General features: G+C 35.4%; 1 protein-coding gene across 3 annotated transcripts in view; it reads right to left on the reverse strand.

Moving 5' to 3' along the window:
* Nucleotides 1-1,380: 1,380 nt before the first annotated feature.
* Nucleotides 1,381-21,264, reverse strand: part of Nos (Nitric oxide synthase) — a 314,945-nt gene continuing 295,061 nt past the window's right edge. For all 3 annotated transcript variants that reach the window (XM_089634919.1, XM_089634921.1, XM_089634920.1), the window contains exons 14-21: nucleotides 11,864-12,115; nucleotides 11,296-11,449; nucleotides 9,256-9,425; nucleotides 8,802-9,012; nucleotides 8,123-8,204; nucleotides 7,055-7,382; nucleotides 5,314-5,505; nucleotides 1,381-3,474 (exon numbers count right to left, since the gene is read on the reverse strand). In XM_089634919.1, the coding sequence (XP_089491045.1) occupies nucleotides 3,367-3,474; nucleotides 5,314-5,505; nucleotides 7,055-7,382; nucleotides 8,123-8,204; nucleotides 8,802-9,012; nucleotides 9,256-9,425; nucleotides 11,296-11,449; nucleotides 11,864-12,115 (1,497 nt within the window). In that variant the 3' untranslated portion in view covers nucleotides 1,381-3,366. The remainder of the gene's footprint in view (nucleotides 3,475-5,313; nucleotides 5,506-7,054; nucleotides 7,383-8,122; nucleotides 8,205-8,801; nucleotides 9,013-9,255; nucleotides 9,426-11,295; nucleotides 11,450-11,863; nucleotides 12,116-21,264) is intronic.

A 21,264-nucleotide genomic window follows, 5' to 3' on the forward strand; every position in this document is an offset into this window, starting at 1 on the left:
AACGAAAGAATTACTAACCCTCGGGTAATGAACAGTGTAGCTAAATCCAGACCTTTTTATTGTAACGTAAATAAACAATTATAAGAAGAACCTTTTACTTTTTCCAAAGAGTTCCCAACACACTAAGGGGGTATTTCACTATCTCTGATTATGTTCTGACTAAGTACTAATCCGCGGATTAGTCATTTTTTCGTTTTCACTATATCTGAATAACGCTAACGCTCGGGTTAAAGTTCGATTTGACTAATCAGTGCTCGAACATCACGTTAGGCGCTATTCCTTGAATCAAAGATGGCGTCAAAACATTCCGAGTTTGACAGCTGAGAAGTGAGTCGAATTTTGTTGAATGAATTTGAATGCTTGTATGATCCATCCTGAATTATTTGATTGTGTTCAAAATAAGAAACAATGTATTAATTCGACACGAATCTATCTAAAATGACCTGATAATCAACATAACATAACCAAAAAAATGCACACTTCGCGGTGTGCGGACTGTGACGCATGACAGCCGTGGCAGTAGATGGAGTAACTGCAAATATTTTGCGATGTTGCCAGACTATTTCGAGTGTTATCTATCCGGAAGCTCGAAACAATGGTGAAACGGTCGCCGTTGAATAACGAAGTTATTCTGATCTTTAAAGCCAGCCAACGGATAGCTAGTCAGATATTTAGCCCGACATAGTGAAATACCCCCTAAGTCTGCATAGTAAATGCAGATATACTTTGACCTCCAACGGGCGTTCTCTCATATTTCACGTGTTCGTTTTACTGCGGTGAGTAAGCTGTAATACATTTGTAAAAGTGTCTAATTAAATACTCTTAACAAAAAATTAGTTTTTACAAAATAGTCTAACCATTTCTTTGGCCGATACGGGATTCTCAACCATGTGTATTATACAGCGAGCAATTTGCGCACTTTTATAAAAAGGACTAGTTATTTGTAAGCAGATTTTATTTCCGATGACTAAAATGTGATTCTACTATGAGAGTTGCCTGTCGACTGTCGGATTAATTTATTGACAAATCACTGAAAGGGACACTCGTGCCACCTCTCCACTCCATGGAACTTGATTTGTTCACCTTGCACTTATGGTCAGGTCTATCTTTTCTTTGATCTATGTTATGCTGGTTGATATTAATGCTGGTTCTATGTTGTTTATATTCCAGACTATTCAAATTGGTTAAAAAAAAGAAGATAAAAACATTTGTACCTTCTTTTCTTCATTGGTATCAACCAGTATACTTTACCTAAGTGAGAAATGTATAGGCCAAAGATGATTTTTTGTTGTTTAGGAATAGGTTAAATAAGTGAAACTCACGTAGGTTAATAATTGAAATATATTTAAAACATTTATTAGTATACACAATGTACATTATTTTTTGAAACATGACAATATGATGAGAAGTCAAAATTGTTATCATATAATAAATCGACTGAAAAGGCGGAAGGGATTAATCCTCACTTGTGAATATATATTTGATGATTTGTTGCTTATTCTGGCGAAAGGAAGTAGGCCTCAGCTTAGTATGTATGTATTAAAAATATAGAAATATGTAATTTCATATCATTAAAAAATCACAGCAATGCAAAAGAACGGCATGTAGATAAGCCACATAGTGCCTAAAAACTTTGGTTTTTTGGTAGTCAGAAGTGGTGTCTCGACTGGAACACTTACATGTTTTTATTCATCACAAAATTAATTAATTTGTAAAAAAGTCAACAGATGTCACTCCTTAAAATGTTGTAGTAGAACTCTACTAACTCTACTGTCATCTTCAGCAACTTTCTTAACTATTGACTTTCCTGGTTGCTGCACACCTTATTTGGATTTTGTGATATAAGCTTTTTAACATCTACTTTATTCAAGGGTAAACTCACATTTCCTAAGTAGTCGTTGAATTATCAGACGGGGAAAAGAATGATGTTTGATAGTTAACAATTATGTTATTAATTCAGTCTGCATATATTTCTATTTTCATATTTTTTATGCTCGCAAAACTCGAAAAGTAGTTGATCGATATCGCTGAAATTTTAAAAGTTTGTTCTTATTAGTGCCAGTAGTGTTTAGAGAGTGGTTTGAATGGTAGAAGTAGTCGGGGACGCCAGAGGAATACTTAACGCAATGTGTTTGCATTGGAATGAGATACGGAGTCGAATTAAAGTAGTTTTAATGTAGTTTTTTAACAATAACATTGTGGTATACAGTAGTGAATGGTGAAAGAAGTCAGAGACGCCCGAGAAAGACATAAGCAATAGCGAAGCATTGCGGGATCCACTAGTGAATAATATAACCCATTGCATATCAACCATATCTCCCTTGTCAGATTTGGCTAGAATGACTTTCTAGCCATTCTTCTCATTAATTAATATACGTTTCTTGAGATCTAATGAGCTAAATTATACTTAAACCTATCTATTCTTTGTTCTGTGATGCCATCAAGTAAAGTTGTATAGATTACTTTACTTAAAGTAGTTGAGCACAGAATTGCAACTCTTTGTACAAAATGAACCTTTACAACACCAGCCCTTTCAACGCAATCCATCCCATCATGTGGCACGTTTTGACAAAATGACTACAGGATCACATATGCAACAGCTATGTATGACGGTAGCCTCCGATGGATCACATATGCGACAGCCACGAAGATCAAGTGAAACGTGCATTCAAGCCCCAAATTATTTTCCGTAAATATACATAAAATATGGACACGCTTGATACACACATTTCATTTTAAAAACACTTTGTACATATTGAAATGGGAAATACCTAATGCATTTTAGTAGCTATTTAGTTTAAAAAAACGGATAATTTGATGTCTTTTCTTTCACGCCTTGTTTTAAACCCAAGCTAAGAAACTATTTTAGGATTGTAGTTTCATATTTTGGGAAAATAAGTGAAGAAAAAAAAACTAACCTCAAAACTTTCTTATCAATAACAATGGCTGCCAAAGGAAAAAATGGTTTTTATTTTTAACACAATGACTATTGTAATGCATAATTTTCCATTTCTGGAAACTGAAATACTTACTTCTCATTATTATCTAACTACTATAAAGTGTTTTTTTTTTAAAGAATGTATTGAGCGTGTCCTTATTTTCTGTATATTTACCTTGTTTTCTATTTGAGAACTTGGCAGGTTTTTTTATTTTCCCTTCCGCCCTTTTCTAGTCACATATAATAATATGTATGTATAAGATAATATTATAATAATGCAATCGATAAAGATGGACTCGTGAAATGTGCAAATACGATATAATTCTTAATAATATACGAGATGTGAATTGAATAGTCATAATAAGAATGCTTTGAGAGGTCGAAATAGGTAGTTATTTAGTCTTCTTGGGCAGGTGAGAGAGCCTTCGTCATGGCTGGGTGGCCATCTTGATCCTGGCCGACTCCCGGGACTTGTTCTGGATCTCAGCCGTCCTCAGGGTGATGCCGAAGATGTCCTCGTGGTAACGGTCCTCCTCCTGGAAAGCAATCAATTTTTTAGTCCATCATTCGAACATCAACATAATATAATATTTGTAGTTACTACCTGGTTTCACGCGGGTTCAAACTTTTTCTTCAGTTTGTACAAATTAAAAAATATTTTATGAAAAATGTTGTCTTATTTTTAGAGTTAAAAGTAAACGAAAGCTTCTAAAAAGAAGCACAATAAAATAATAATAATACTTAATGACGCCGGAACTCAACGTAACAGATTTTTGACTCTTCAAAAACTAGATTTTTAGCGATACTGCTAAGATTCGGGGAATATTCATTTATATATGAAATTGTCCAAAGATTACTTTTATTTTCTTCCCAGTTTTCTTTATTCGCAGGTACATATTGTTCTGAGGTACAGCAATTGTACCACATGGGTATAAGAATTCTATAGAAAAGGACAGGTAGCAATTCATATTACTTCCTATTTTCATCTTTATTTTCACTAATCCCAACTCTGCATATTTTATTGTGTTTCTTTATATTTATTTCATAGTACCTACTGTTTTAAAAAAAAATAATGCTTCTAATTTTGGAAAAATCGGTTCTTTTAAACAACAAAAAAATTACTATTGTGCATAGGTTCCTATTTTTATAATTTTGTAATAGGGAATTCTCGTGCATTTTGTAAATAATTTATTTCAATAAAGATAATTATTTTATTATGTGCCTCATTTTTTTCTTTTTTTTTAAATGCATTTTCAATTTTTTGTAGTTGTTTTAAAAATTGCGTGCTATTTCGGCTCTGAAAACGGTCATGCGCCATCTTGACCGCTACGTCACACCTTTGCAGCCGCCGCCGCCATCGGTTTGCAGGATCTACTCAGGCCGGTCAACCGCGACGTCATTGTTCGCCCTTGAACGCTTGATCAATCACCGGGCGTTCTTAGCTGCATTGAAATATTTCGTTCGCGCCTGTTTTTAAAGTCATTATAACTTTAATAAATGATTTTTGAAAATTATAAAAACTATGTATTCTTGTGTCTGAAGTGTTTCTACATATGAATAATTAATAATAAGTGATTTTTTGGTGTGAAGAGAATTCCCTATTACCTATTATTACCGGCTCTGTATTGTTTTTGTTAAATTATGTTTATGTTATACCCTATGTTATGTTTATGTTATGTTATGTTATGTTTACGTTATGTTTATGATATGTTATGTTCGTGTTATGTTATGATATGTTTATGTTGTGTTCATGGTATGTTTGTGTTTTGTTAATCTTTATGTTTTATAATCACATTTGTTTACTCCCATGTGCTGTATTTGTTTATAAGATTCCCAATTTCATAGTTCTGTTAAAAAAAAAGATACTAATTTTAGAAAAATCTTTCGTTAAATCACGAAAATCGCCCACTTATACTGTACACAGGTTCCTATTTTTATAATTTTGTGATAACCTACTGTTACCAGCTCTGTACCGTTTATGTTAAGTATGTTATGTTATGTTTATGTTATGTTTGGTTTATTTATGTTACATTATGTTATGTTTATGATGATATTGTTAATAAGAATAATGTTAATTGTATATGGCCAAGATCACCCCTAATGGGTGAATGCCAAAATAAAGAATAATAGTAATAATAATACGCCATTATAAAATCATCTATTCTCAATATCAAAATATTAGTTGTTTTGTCCATTAATCTAAAGATTTTATTTGGATTTGATTTTGACTGAAAAATAAAAAGACTGTAAATGAAAGTCTATCTCCATAGGATGTACCAAAAACTACTTCATACAATGCCTTCGATATCTAGGTGCTAAATGACATGACCATTCTGAAAATGTGATATAAAAAGTGAAAAAGGAATTGAACTGACCTTCAGTCTGAGAATAAACTCATGTGCATCCTGCTCAGACATGTCTCCGTTCTTCTTGATGATCTTCTTGAGGGTCTGACAGACATGCTCCGCCATGGTGCAGTCTCCGCACACGTAGAAGTGTCCTTGGCGCTCTACCAGCATGTTGTATAGCTGACGCCCCTCCTGCTCCGCCAGCCCTTGGACGTAGGTCTGGAAGTAAGTAGATTCAGCATAAGAAGGGCATTACAAAATCTCACTGTCTAAAATAAACTAATTAGATTCTTAGTGGTCGGTTCAGCGTTGTAAACCGGGCGTACGGTCAATTAACCTCTATCTATGGCTTGGTCATACACCAATATTTACATTACCATTGAGAATCGAAATGTTGCTTGAAATGGCTACAGGATAGGTGTGCTAATGACCAGATCTGAATAGTAAGGTACTTCCCCTTTTCCTACCCCTCCCCCACTTCCTTCAGCCCCACAACAATCCTCAAATGGGCATGCCATAGTTCCATCGGCCCAGAGAGTTCTAACTTTTGTGCTGTATCATGAATACGGGTTATATTGTATCATTTTATTAGTTATTACCTACGATAATCAAAAAAATCTTCTCTTTTGAATTATTACGGTTCAAAGGTTTTCGATTTTGGTCGACGCTTATTCTATTTGTCGTTAGATGGCATTAATGACGTCTGAAGCTTATGTTTTATTTCACTAGATGGCAATAGTTACGCGTTACGCATTTCAAACATATACTAATTATTTCGCATTTTCGCGCTTATTTTGGGAAAAATATGTTTAGCGCCTTTTGCGATTTTGCGTCTTGGTAATACATTCATTATTTGCACCTATGACAGTGTAGTTCGTATTTTTATCTAAAAAAACAGGCTCTAAATATGAACATAGAAAATTAATGCCTCAGCATAACGATGTTTTTTTAGTCAGCATAAATATTAAAATCTCCATAATTTACTTAGCCTTTTTGATGAACTCTAACATTAATTTGGGTAATACATATCTATCCAACGTGTTTTTTTGGCAAAACTGATAAATAGGATGCCTATTTTTTGCTTAGCTCTTAGCATAGTGAAATTACGCATAATATCGTTATCGGTTATTATGCAAAACTCACAATGTTTGTTCAGGGAATGGGTAAAACAATTTTGTTTTAAAAGTATTTTTTGACGATGAGGTTTGGAGTGAAACGACAGATATGAATATTTACCCGCAAGTTTTACATACATATATTCCTATTTGTTAAAATTCGGAAAAAAAACATTTGCAAAACAGAGCAAAGTTGTTTTGCAACAACTAATACAAGTAGGTACTCTACTTTTTTAAATAGGGTTCTTACTTCCATACTTGCAAGGCTAAATCCTCTCAGGCATTAGCCATAAATTATTATTCGCTTTTGGGAACGGCTGATAATGGTCTCATAGAAATTCTTGTCTCTCTTATTGTCATGGTTAGAAATATGATCTAAATGATGCTGGAAAGAGAAAACACCACGCTTTATATTCAAATCTAGAAGTTAAATATAGCAGAATTAAAATGTACACTGTTAGCAAACCAAAGGTCCCGATCGCAATTTGGGAAAAATTCGTGATACTTTGTGAATTCTTTAATAATTATTTTATATGAAACGACAAAAAAGTGTGGTGATGCTTACAATAAATTTGTCCATAAAATGTGTGTTTTTTCGTTAGCAGTAATTATAGTTTGATATTTAGATGAAACATTAATTTAAGATAAATTACCTTGGGAATACCATCCTCCCTGGACAGGGCCAGGAATACCTTGCTCAGGACTCCCTCATTCACCATCGTCTGCTTCTCCTCGCTGTAGAGGTCCATGGGCTTGGTGCGACATCCGAAGAACAGCCAGGCCTCGCCAAGCGTGGCCCCCAGCCCGTCGCCGACCTTGGGCCCGGCCTGAACCACCGCCTTACTGGTCTTGGACCCGGCCTGGGCCAGCGCCTGGGCCCTCCTGTGGTGCCAGAAGCCGCGGAAGGGGGCGATGCCTGTTCCTGGGCCCACAAGGATAATGGGGCGGGAAGTGTCTTCGGGCAGGTGGAAGCTAGGAGCACTAATGGAACAAAAATTATGGTTATGATCAGCCAGTCATCATTAATTTATTATATACAGCGGTTCTTATGAGTTTTAAGATAATATTATAACAATTTTAAACTTTTAAAAATTTTTTCTGACCGTCACCGGTTTTATCATGTCACAGCCATTTTCAGACTTTTTTACATTTGCTCCACACAGGAGGCCTTGAAAAAAAATGCTTCAGGGTCTCCTTTGATGTCATCTGGAGGGTCTTTTTAGGGAAAGGAAGTTTTGGGAAGGAAAAGGGTATCAGGGATGATCAGGAGTGTTGGGGTCAATTTGTCCAGGAAACATGTTGATTTTTAAAAAATAAAGATTATCGTGGTAAAAACAAAGCGTTTTTATTATTTCATTAATAAAATGGTGCCACAAAGTGAATTTGGAAAATTTGAAGAGGTTAATAATTGTTTTTTCGGAATCGGAAATGTGAAAGCGGAATCAATAGTCCAGATTCAGTGCTTGTTTACCAAGTTTCAGTTTTTTAAAACTATTTTAGAGTCAACAAACGACATAATAACTCCTTAATTTTTTTAATTAGATTAATTTTCAAGAGTACCATTTTTGTTACTGCTTTGAAAATTCAACATTGCGTTGTTTATATAAAAATTCCGCTTTCTTAAACTGAACTTTTCAAATAGTTAAGTATTTGTTTTTAGGTTCAGTGTCATTATAAAAACCAACGTGAAGAAATTTTATCAAATTATTTTAGTAACAAACCTTCTTATGAACATGAACACTTGATCTCCTGATTTCAAATCCTTCAGGTAGTTGGAGCACACTCCGTAGTGGGTGTTACCATCTGAAATAAGAAAATAATTTAAATTATTTCACTCGTCGTGGAATTGACCTGTTTATTTGGAAATCAAAAAGCTCGCAGCTTCTTTTTCTGAAAAATTCAGCGCTCAGATAAACCTGTCCGACAAAATTACCGACTGCAACTCCCGTGGGAAAAATTCTCTCAGAATCTATAGATAATTTGTTGTACAACCTTATTAAGAAATAAATGTCTGCTTTGTACTCCAGCAAGAATTTTCCCCTAGACTAATCCCGGGGTAAACTCACTATAGATTTCAATCTTCATTCTCGTACCGCGCAGTTGTTTGTTGGATTATCATACATTCTATCTGCTTTTCCTCGGCTCATCACCAATACATCCTGTGCGCCATTTCCCCCATCCGTGCTAATGCGAGCAGGGCCGGTTCTGTGCTGGCACCATTGGAGCAGTCTGTTCCTGGCGACCTAACATCTAATACAGCGCCCTGGAGCATTTTATTAGCGCAAGGCGCCGTTTGGAACAGGGTCGGCCCTGGATACGAGGAACTTCAATTTGAGACGAGAATAGGCTTGATCGGGTAGTCTCGAAGATTTCAAAGTGTAAAGATATTTAGGTTCTCACTCTGAGTCTGATAGGTGACGACAGCCACGGTGAGGTGAACGAAACCGGGGTGAGCCAGCGGGCTGGAGCTGATACTGTAGAACCTGGGCTGTAGGGCGGACAGCTGAGCGGCGAGGGCGGCGGCGTGGGGCCTGGAGGACTTGAACTGTTGCAGGGTCTCCACTAGGGTAGGCGTGCCCCAGTGGCGCCAGTCTTCGAAGGCGTTGGCATCCTGGAAGGATTATTATATAAATGTTATAAAGTTCAGTCATCTGATTAGGTAGGTAAGGAACGATCGAGTGAACCAGATACTTGAGTTGGGCCATGTCAAGAATCGGAATAATAGAAGAAAGACTATATACGAGACGATCTATGAATGCGAATAAAGCAAATAGTGTGTGACAAGAACGGGTTGTTTGGTTGTAAGTTATATATTATATTGAAGTAATAATAATGTTCAATTATCAACTCTCACCACAGACAAGAACTCCAGCTTGCTCTTATCCTCAGGGTCCTCGCAGCAGGAGGCCAGGTAGGCCAGCAGACTGGTATTGGGCGAGGAGTTGATGTCCAGGAACCTGGTGAACAGCTCCCTGAGGGTGCAGGTGGGGAGGCGCTCGTGTTGCTCCCAGATACGCTCGACACCTACACAAATTACACATTATTTATTTATTTAATTATTATATTATTCGCACGGCTTTTACTTTTTATTATTTAAGTATTGGACTAGGTTATATATTGGTTCCGTGAAAAACATAACAGTGACAATACAGAACATCGAAGAAAATTTACAGACTAACAACAAAACTAACCTAATCTAACCTGTTATTTTATCATGTAGGATTTTGTCACTATATTTTTTTTAATGACACAACAAGAGTCTCAACTGCTCCCAATCGTCTGGAGCCAGTGTAAGGCTGAAGGTAGTGGAAAATAGAAGGAGACGGGGAAGAGGAAGGTGGGGAAGAACCTGGATACAGATCTGGTCACCAAACACGGTCAAAACCGTTTCAAGCAACGTTTCAATTCTGAATGGTTGTCTTACACCAGGGCGATACTGAGAGTATCTTCCATTCTATAACGTACTGCAAATATGGTGTGTATTAATTTTAATGTAAAAAATTGCGAAATAACGCAAATTAATCAAATTAAATTTTCTTGCGCACGCCGGGATTTGAACCTGTGACCTTCATCTTGCTAGTCGAGAGCCTTACCCCTCGACTACGGAGGTCGTCAATTATCACTGTTCTGTTTTTCCAGTTACTGGAATTTCGAAACATTTGTTAACATTAATTTTGACGAATGTAGATGGAAACGCATAGGCTGAGATGCCAGAGTCCTAAATGTGCTAAATAATTCTCATTCCTTTTTAAATAATAAGTAGTAGATACCTCAATATCGCCCTAAGAAAGACCACCATCATTTAGAATCGAAACGTTGCTTGAAAAGGCTTTAGCCGTGTTTGGTGACCAGATCTGAATGACAAGGTACTTCCTACCCTTCTTTTTATCCATCTCTTCCCCCCTTCATTGAGGCTTACAACATCCCCCGATTGCGAATTCCACAGGTTCCGAAAAGGACTCTTGTGCTGTCTTGATTACTATTATTTTCTCACTAAAACATCCAAGTAAAAATGAACAAACTGCATTTCCTAAAACATGCGAACACCTCAGCACAGGTTCTCCTAGTGAGGTGTTCACAAACAAAACATAAAACCCATACAGATACTAACTTTTAATATCCTTGTTTAACTGGTAGGTACTAATTATCTATAATGTATGGAAATAAAAATAAATCGCTAGTGTGAAAGGCCGTTAGTTCGGTAGGTACCGTCGTTTTTGCTTCATATAACAGTGCCCCATCAAATTATAGGAATAAAATATTTAGTACCCACAAAAGTATGCAAAATTTCAATATCCATAAATTTCAATTATCAATTATTATGTTTGTAGGGGTTTTTGTTGCAAAATCCGCCGCGTAAATCGCGGTAGCATTTGTTATTTTATTGGTCGATCCAACGTGGCGATAATGGACACAAGTTTGTGCAATCTTTTCAAAAGGAGTTTGAGTGACAGCCGATATCAACACAAATGTGCCATTATTTTTTTATTACTTTTACAGAGACGTTGTTAGAGCAGATTTTGTTGGGAAAATAATAAGCTATCGATTTAAAAATAGTTCGTTCATTCTCTGTTTCCACTTTTGCCTTCGATTGTGTAAAGATAATACTTAAAAGCTTTCAGAAGGGAAGTGCCACAATATCAAGCTTTCAGAGTGGAAGATACTTTCAGTATCGCTCCGGTAAAATACCACGATTTGTTGCGAAGGGTTGCTTGTAATGCATTCAGTCGTGATTGGTGATAAAATCTTAAAAGCCAAGTACTACTCGCATCTTCTTCTTCCCTAAAGGAGAAGGAAGGAGCCCTTAGGGAAGGAGCCCTCCCCACTGCCTTCAGCTTCACAACACACCCCAATTAAAAAAAAATAGTTGGGACACCCTGTTGTTTTCCCTCACCATTAGAAGTATGGTTTTCCCTCAGAATCTGCAGCTGTAGTGGCTTGTCGGGGTCTTCAACACCCTGAACACGTGTCAGCAGCTCGTCGACCATCTCCTTCCGGTTGCAGGGCAGGATACCCACGTGGTCTCCTGGTAGGTACTGCATGTCAACCTGGCAGAAAAAACGGTAAATCATAAATATGGTAATAATTGATTCTTGTCATTTTATCGTGCTATCGTGTAATATCATATATTGTAGGACTATGAAATTATATACTATTCTTTCTGGAATTTCTAGGGGGTAACTATCGCCCGCAAGATAATTTCCAACGTGAGCTTTAGAGCTTACAGTTCCAAAATGTAACCTAAATAAGGCAAGAAAATATAAAAAATTATTATTATTTGTTTTGAAAGCTTTCGATTTCACTGCTAAACCCCAAGTCTTATAATAAAATTTTGTCGCCAATTGAATATAATTCAATTCAACGAATCGAGAATATATTAGAAAGTTTCTTATGCTCTGTGTAGAGCCACTTACGGACTAAATATACTAAACAGGTAATGGTTAAAAGTATTAGGTACTTACCCCAGTTTCGAATTCCAGGAACATAGTCGCGCGACTGGACGACTCCCCGTGCAGGTTCTTGACCTGCACGACTGGGCAGGCGTGCACCTTCCTGTTGGTGGTGCCCTTAAGCGTCTCCAGCATGGGCACGCACAGGCAATCGTCTGGCACGGCAAATCGCACGGTGCTGTCAGACAGGGCCAGTGTGCCCAGCGCGTCGGTCACGTCAGACAGGGTGCTTTCGTCATCAAGGCAGAATGCCTCGCAGGAAACCTGGTGAAAAATAAGAAAAGTTATTTGAATTAATTAACTATTTGAATATGGAATCAATGAATAAAATGGAATCTTGGAAAAGGAAATTAACCCTCTTCCCGACGACCGATCGAGCATTGTTGTCGTTGTTGCGACTTATATGCTCTTGGTAACACTCACGCACACACACGCATTTCTCTGAAATTGGATGACATAACATTTAAAAATTTACAGCAGTTGATGTACAAAATAAATCTCGGTTTTATCCAATTAGGATTTGGTTTAGGTTAGCGCAGTTAGCGGTGTTCACTTATTTTATTTAGTCAATCGTTGGGGAGGAAGTTTCAATTTTTAGTTAATCCAAATATTTTTTTTAAAGATTAATGTTTTAAAAGTAGTCAGCAAAAAAGTGAAAATACGTATATTTTAGCAAAAAAACTTTTTCTGCGGGTTGATTTTTTATTAAGTCAAAATAAATATACATATTTCGCTTTCTTAACTTAAGTAACTTTAAGTTTTTTCTTGAATATGTTTATTCGGTTCCATGCTAACTCAAAACAGTGACTATTCAACACACTTTTAAAAAGTGATATAGAGTCATTAAAAATGATGAAATTTGTTATTTTTTTAATCTAACCTAACCTAACCTCACCTACTTAACTCAGTTAATAAAGTTTTTGTTTCATCACTTTCCATGACATATAACTTTTTAAAGATGTGATGAATTATCATTTTGATGATTTATCCAGTCACCGTTTATTCTATTCTCTGTTGTCAGGTTATCGTGAAGGAGATTGTGAGTGGTTACCCTCATGGTCTCTTCTTATATCTCACCCAGTCTTTACTGAATTAGTGTTTAATTTATTATGATTTCTTGTGAAGTGTTCACGTACTTATGAATGTTTTATAAATGTTGATCGTGTGTATAAATCCGTAATGGATTTTGTAGATTAAAAGACATATATTATATTCGTACAGTTTTCTTATTTTCAGTTAGTTAGTTTCTTGGTATACTTTTTGGTGGTACTATCTGGGTTGTAGTTAAATATTTTATTCTGTATTATTGTAAGTGGTTTTAATACATGGCGTGTTTGTTTCCTATATGTTCATTAGATAATTTATTTGGTACTGGATTAAATCAAAGTATAATCCCCTCTTTACTTGTGCTGGAAGAAGATAAACTATTATACCGAATACATCAATTAGTTGGATGATTTTTTCTTTTAGTTTTGTATGTGCTGTTTAAATGACAATTGTTAACCGATATAAAGGCTCAGATGTATTATATCTACATATTTTTCACATTAACACTACTCAGGCCTATGTCATATAAATGATCAACTTTATAGAGCCCTGTTTTGTGATAAAGTCGCCTCAAGTGCGCTGAAACAAGCTGCTATGTAGAAAACCAATTCAAGTATGCATTAAGCAGTTCAGCATACAAACTATTATAAGAGTTCAATCTGAAAACTACAAGAGTGAACCTTGTCTGGACCAATCTCTTGGGAGACACCTTTCAATGGATTTTATTTATCTTAGATACAATAAGCTAGACTTGTTGAATGCTCGTTGAAACGACAATATTTTGATCCAAGTCAATGTCAAAAAAACGTACTGATTTAAGGGAATAATATCCACTCTAGAGACTGGGGGTCTTTTTGGGGGATGCTGCGGGGGAGGGTTTTTTGAGGAAGGGAAGGTGTAAACCAGGGTCTTGAAGAGACCCATGGGAGGGGAGAACCATAGGAGGCCGCAAATAATTCCACAGTCGTATTCTCAAATACTATTTTATTGAATTCTCTTCTGCTTGTTTGTACTATATTTTGCCATAGTATTTTTTCTTTCTTATTTAAAATTCATCTATTATTTATATCTGTTTGTATTATAATCTATGCTTTTAATTTTTTTTGCATTGGATTTCTCTTACTCTTTTTATTTATTTTTTACATTATCTTCAATGAGGAAAATAATTTCCGTCAGGGCCTATGTAGTTTTTGAGGATGCTGTGTGGCGGTCTTTTTAAGAAAAGGAAGGAGAGGAAGTTCTAGTAGTTTTGACAGGAAAAAAGTATAAGGGTTGGATAGGAATATTGCGGTCTGTGAGTCTAGGAGTAACGGACGTATGAACCCATCCCTCCCACTGCGATGCAAGGTCGAGAGATCAAAGGATCTCCCAGAATTGTCTATTCCGATCCGGCCCGCCACCCAGTGAGTGAGCAGACGCATTTGCCACCAAGATCTAGACTAACTTTACCCTTTACACTACACCCTTGGCACTTGGGGCGATCTATGGCAGAGTGTTATCCAATTAATGGATCCTAGGGCGGTGGTACCCACTCCCACCTCCCAAATAGTAAAGTATTTGACATTCTTAAATATATATATAACTCGACTATAAAATTTCCATCTTCTCGTAAATAGCGAACGTTTTAAAAATAGTATCCCCAACGGATCCCTGAACGGCGCAGCACGACGGGAAAACAGGTGAAAATCATTGCAAGCTTACGAAAAAATTAGATCAAAAGTGATTGATTGCTTACTATTGCAATAATACTAAAATATTCCTAGAACCCTGATTTTTTCAAATGGTTTTCGATAAGATTCTCATCGAGTTCAATTTATCATAAATTTAGATATCTAAAATCATAAAAGATGCGCAGAAACAGCTACAGACCAAATTGTTTGGGGGTAATAAATGAATAACTGAATATTCATGATGTAGATTCTGCACAGTTTCGGGAACACGCTACTATGTAGCTTGCATTTATCTTGCCTCATAAATTACCAACATTACCAACAATTCAAACGCATATCGCCGACATGCAAATTTTTACTAATTTAAACATTATAGTTTTAATTTCGTTCAAAGGTGCGGAAACTCTTAGAAATCAAAATTATTTTATATCAAACACACTTCATAATTTACAAATCGGCTGCTGTTAATTAAGGGGGTTGCAAGTAGAGTACACAACGTAGGTATATTAAATATTTACCAGCATCATATCAACGCACTGAGAAATTTTGGCAGAATAAGGATACTGACAGACACGCCGGCTTTACCGACCGGTTTTTTTCGGTCGGTGCCGATTTTGACGGCAATATACGCAGGGTGGAACACATACACCGGCACCAGTAATATACAATCCGGAAGCATTGCCAGCACGCTCCCGGCCGGGCTGGGCAATTGCTTAAAAATATAAAATCTTTTAAAAATTAACGAAGTAAACTAAATTTATCAAAATTATCAGAAAAGCGAACTATATTTGTTTATTGTATATAACTTTTAATTCAAGATTTGACTGTCCTGACGCTATAAGTTTGCTGACACTGCATGCACCTCAGAAACGTGCTAGATGTAATATATTATTTCCCAACAATAACTTCGTGTTCAATTCTGTTATAGAGAGAATTCATAGACTGGGCAGAGAGCATATAGGTATCACTGATATTTTCGATTTTAACATTTACACAAAGCCGAATACATTCAGCACTTTTTAGTTAATGTAATTAACGAGTAATCATAATTTGTGCATATGCTATTTTACAATATTTTAAACATTTTTTTAAGTAAATTTCAAAGGTTCTTTAAAGTTATTGTGATAATAAGTTAACAAGTTTATTGTATTTTTTTTTGTTATACTTTTGTTTCAATTTAATTTATAATTTAGAGTCCAATGACGTTATTAAATAAATAAAATGATAAGATGGTATTATTTTTACCATTACGACTGATAAAACGCTTCAGGCTAATTTGTTCGCTAATTTTTGGGAACAACTTATATAGTCTAACAGAAATTGTTGTGTCACCCTAACTGTTGTGGCCACTCTTTATATCAAAATCTAGAAGTTAACCTCACAAGAATTAAAATGTGCACCTTTATGAACCCAATAGATTCCTCCGCATTTTGAAAAAAAAAATGAGACTTCTTCATATGAAATGACAGAAAGATTGAAAATATTTACGTTTGTTAAACATTTGTCTAATAAAATAAGTGTTTTATTTATATATTTTTCGCTATAAGTAATTTTAGTTACAAAAAACGTAAAGTGAGCCATTTTGATATATTTTAATGTTTGCATTAAAATAATATATATATGTTCATTTCTAATAATGAAACTGAAAGCCTAAATAAAACCTTTCAAAAACAGTTTTCGGTTTTCGAATACGTTCAGAAATATTCCATTTACTTGGATACCAGCGGAAATACTCCGACCTTCTGACAGAAAATTATGTCCGAGGACTAAGAAGTTTCATGTAATATTTTATATGTAACAAAATAATTAATATTCCGTTCAAAGATGAACAATTAATTTTATGAATGAGGAGACAATTTAGTATGATACCTTTGAAGCTAGTTTTTTTTTAAAATTTAATTCTGTTAATTTGGGGGCTAACGCATAACTGACTCAAACTGTAGCCGCGGAAACATGTTATCTATGGCGAAAACCGGCAGCCGGTGAATGTATCACCTCGTAGAAATATCCGGCCGGTTGCCGCCCGGCAAAAGCGGGCAGTGTGCATGCACCTTATCAAACATTTCATTAGGGGTTAAATCTATTTAAATACGTCTTTGAAATTTTACTTTGTAGTTCAGAAATATAAATAAACCGTTCACAATGGTTAAATAGAAATGTAGTTCTTGGAAGAAATTCGCTTACGAAGCTTATATTATACCTGAAGAAATGAATCTCTAGACGTCTAGACCTAGATATAGACTATCGGATATGTGTTTCCACAAAGCACACCTTTTATATTTCTTACATAGTTCTACCCCCTATTATCCAATTCACACACATTTTCTTCTCGGGGATTATTCCACTACCTTTGTGTGGCACAATAATAAAAGAGAATAAATCCTTCTTCATCCTGTAATCAGGTTTAAAAAGGTAACGGGAATCCAGCAATTCATTTTGTGATACAGCTGGACTTTCTCGACCCATTTATAGGATGTCCTGAGGTAAAGTGCACAACCTTCAGGAGGTGATTCTATATGATAATAAGTAAAGATATTTTTCTAAATTTCAACGTTTTACGGTAGTTTTCAGGTACAAAAGTAAAATTGTATTTATGGAGAAAATAATATTCTTCTATTGAAAAATATTTTTTTATGAGAAAAAAAAAACGGAATTTCTAAAAAAGTTATTTTTCTTTTTTTACTTCTACCATCGTGTCGAATCACCTCCCCAAGTTTGTGAACTTTTCTCCCGGACATCTTGTACATTTCGCCTTGACTGGGGTGGATTCATCGTCCGTCACTCCTTATACATGTTTCTTTCCTAGAACTTCCTTCATTTCTTTAAACACAGCATGTTCAAATATGACAATGAATTTATTTTTCTCAGAGTCTCCCGTGGGGAATTAATGTAAAAAAAATATGACGACAAAATGATGCAATATCATAGAAACAGGAAATACTGACGAAATTACGTGGTAAACACTTTCGTGTACCATTCCAACAACCAAAAAACGTTAATATAAAAAGATTTGAAATATTTTTGAAGGAAGGTACCCTACCAACCTTTGTGATTATGGATTAGTGATTTTTCTTAAGCATCAGTTTTGGACAATAAAAAAGAAAATTTCCCCAAAAAACTTTATTATTTATTTATTTTGTTATTATTTTTTTTGGTAAACTAATGTTTAAGACAAGATTTTTTATGCATAGCACAAAGGGTAACAATTATTTTTATAAGCAATAATTATTAGCCTGAAACACTCATCCACATTCAAAAATTCGACGGCAATCGAAAGGACACGGGTTCAAGTCCCGTTGGCGTCATGTATCTTTTATCAGGAGATTTTTCAATGTGGATGAGTGTTTCAGGCTAATAATAATTATTGCTTATAAAAATAATTAGTTATTTTCTATTTAATCATTAATAAACGTATCTACACAGAAATTACTGAATTGATATTAATGATTTTTCTATGTGTGCCTAGAACAAGATAGATGCTACTGGTTTTTGCTACATAAAACGTATTATTGAGATTATTAAATCATACATGCTGATTTTCGTTCACCGGTAAATCAATATTTTCCAATCTTTGCGAAGGACACTTTTATGAAAATGTCACCATAATACGCTGTCGACGTGATTTCTCCGTCATCTTAATTCCGTTTGGTGGGGGCCAATTTTTTTTTATCAATATGGTGGCACTCGGAATTATAGAATAGTACCAGAACTTGAAATTTTCAACAAAAAAATTTTGGAAAAAGATCATTATTTTATTTTGATTTTCGCAATGTAAAGATACATTTTGCCTAACTATCTATGTGTATAAAAACCCGAACTATGTAGGTGTGTAATGGGCTACGGTTTACGGATTGCATGTGAATCCTTTTCATTTCATTTATTCAACAGTCAGGCGACATCAATCCGAGGTATTCCTGTATAATGCCGCGAATCTTTGGAATTCCCCTCGCGTTTGTTTTATTACCCATCAAACCACCAGGCGGAATATCCCCGTAAAAATATCTCTACAGCCATCAGACTTCTGGCGGAATGTCTCTTCGCGTATTCTGTTATAAAGTAAGTCGTTACAGTCGACAAATTGTGGGTTACATATTGTTGTACAAATATTACAGTCTAGATGACAATGTTACTTACGGTTTTCATAACTCTTAAAAAATTTCACGATAATTTATCGTATTTTTACAATGTGTTTTTTTCCGAATTCAGTTTTGTGCGACTTTAAAATAGAAAATTATTTATATTAAATATAAATGCGTACTGACGCACAAAAAACTCAAAGCCTGAGCCAAAGAACTTAACATTCTGCCATTTATATATTCTGTCGATTACATTAGTATATTTTAGTACTATAAATAGCAATAGCTCTCAAATATATAATCAAAAATAATTTTGAACATTCCCTCGTTCTCTCTGACTCTCTCAGATCCCTCCAAAAACTTAAATCCAGTCCTCTTCTTCTTCCTGATGATCACTTTGTATGCCTTATTCGAGAGATGATAGCCTCCATTCAAAGCTCTGGTAAAACTGTAACTCTGATTTGGATTCCTGGACATGTTGGTATCATGGGTAATGATATTGCGGATGCCTTGGCAAAACAAGGAGCGTCCAACCCTGTTGTTACCCTCGTAAACCACATTCCCCTATCTGACATTTTTTCCATCATCAAAGATAGATCCCGCAATGTTTGGTCGGAGTATTGGCACATTGCTAGTCAATCCAAGGGAGCCTGCTATGCCTCAATACAAAGGACTATTCCATCAAAACCGTGGTTTCAGCAATTCTCTCATTTTTCCAAAAAAGAAATTTCTTCACTCATTCGAATGAGGATCGGACATTGTTCTGTTCCTTCCCATCTTTTTAAAATTCACGTCGTTGACTCCCCAGATTGTGCATTCTGTGGTCTAGAAGTGGGAACTTTAGATCACATATTTTTTGGTTTTCCCTCTCTAAACAAATATCCTCTCTTCTATCAAGCCTTATCTAAAATTGCCTCCCCTCCATTCAACATCTCATCTCTTCTCAGTCTGAACTCGACTCCAATTTTCATTATAATTTTGAAATTTGCTAATTTAAATAAAATTAATATTTAAATTCACCTTTCATTTCTCAATAATTTTAAATGATGGCCAAGGCCCTTCACCCTTGAAGGGTGAAAGCCAGAAATAATGGAAAAAAATAAAATAGCAATAGCAAACGATGTATTTAGTACTTTATATGACGCAAGGACAGGTAATTAAAGTACGTAGAAATGAACTGACATCTTTAGTAGCGGAGTGGTCCAAAGCATCGGATTCCCGCCTTCAATCATCTGCTAACGAAGTCCTCCATCATGAGGTTTATGTTGAAGACATCACGAGACATGTTCGATTTGGGAAGCGGATGTAGGTACCGCTGCCCCGGGAACCAATCATTTGATAATAAACACCTCTGCCATAGGTCACCCCAGGTGGTTCGCTACGTTTGGTGACTTAGCAGGGGTGCTCGGGTTCATTGGGTGAGGTTGGTCCGGGTCCTGGCGGTGGTTGGTCGGACTACCTACCCACCGTTCCTACCCACCCCTCATATATTTTTCCTTGCCAGAACTTTCCCTCCTGCCTTTCCTAAAAATACCCTCCACACAGCATCTCCAAATAGGACATAGGCCCTGAGGGGAATTATATTCCTCAGGGCCTCCTGAGGTATTAAAAATTGAGAGGTTTGTATTCGTAATTCAAGAATATTTGTTATTATTAAAAAACACGTTATTGGAAAACGATCACAACAAGAAAATAAATTCATTAATGGATTATCTTTCTTGTAAAAATCACAGAGAGATCATCATTTCAAACAACACCTAAAAACTGAACTGCTGTTCATTTAGGTAAGCCTACTTTTTTGGAGAATTCCATTTTTAAAAAGACCCTTCACCAATTTGCTATAATGATATCGCCAGGGAACATAGAATTCAAGCCGTTTTCATTACTCTAAAGTTCCGTATTTTGGGGTGAAACGTAAAAGAATATATCTAAACCCATCCCAGGGGAAGTGGAAGTTATTACAATTATGTTTGCCATAATTTAAAAAAAAAGAACAAAGGTTCTTTGTTAAAAATCATACAATAATTGTTTTGTTTTTTTTTGTGATGCCTACTCCATGGCTGATCAATTTGAAAAAAGCCAATGAAAATTAAAACTACGTCACATTTTCAAGTAAATAAAATTTGTTATTTCTAATTTTGAAACTGGTAGATAATTAGAAGCGGTAATCCCTAAATTCATAATTAATGTCGGAAAACAGTTCAGAAAAGAATGTAAATAATGATTATGTTTAAAAATATTAACGCTTACATGGATTGTTATTTAAGTGGATGTGTTTATTCAAATCAGTAACCTATGAATACAATTTTTTTTTAATCTTGAAAAACACGTAGAAAAATGAGCACTTATTGCTAATTTATTAAGAATCTCTTAATTTTTTTTGGTAATCCGGTTAAAAACAGGTTTGTGGGCCTTTAAAGAATGAATTAACAGGTTTCCTGATAAAATTTTAATAAATTTCGAATACATTATCACGATGTCGGAAAACGAGTTCGAACACGTAAAATAATAACAAAATTACTACTGAATCTTGTAGTTAGTTGTGTTTTCTTCAATTTTTTATTGCGAAAAATCATTATTTATCTGTGGGAAACATAATTAAACTTCGAACATTTTCGTA

This window comes from Hesperophylax consimilis, chromosome 8, assembly GCF_061612785.1.
Source record: "Hesperophylax consimilis isolate HC1 chromosome 8, BYU_Hcon_1.0, whole genome shotgun sequence".
NCBI classification, from domain to species: Eukaryota; Metazoa; Arthropoda; class Insecta; order Trichoptera; family Limnephilidae; genus Hesperophylax; species Hesperophylax consimilis.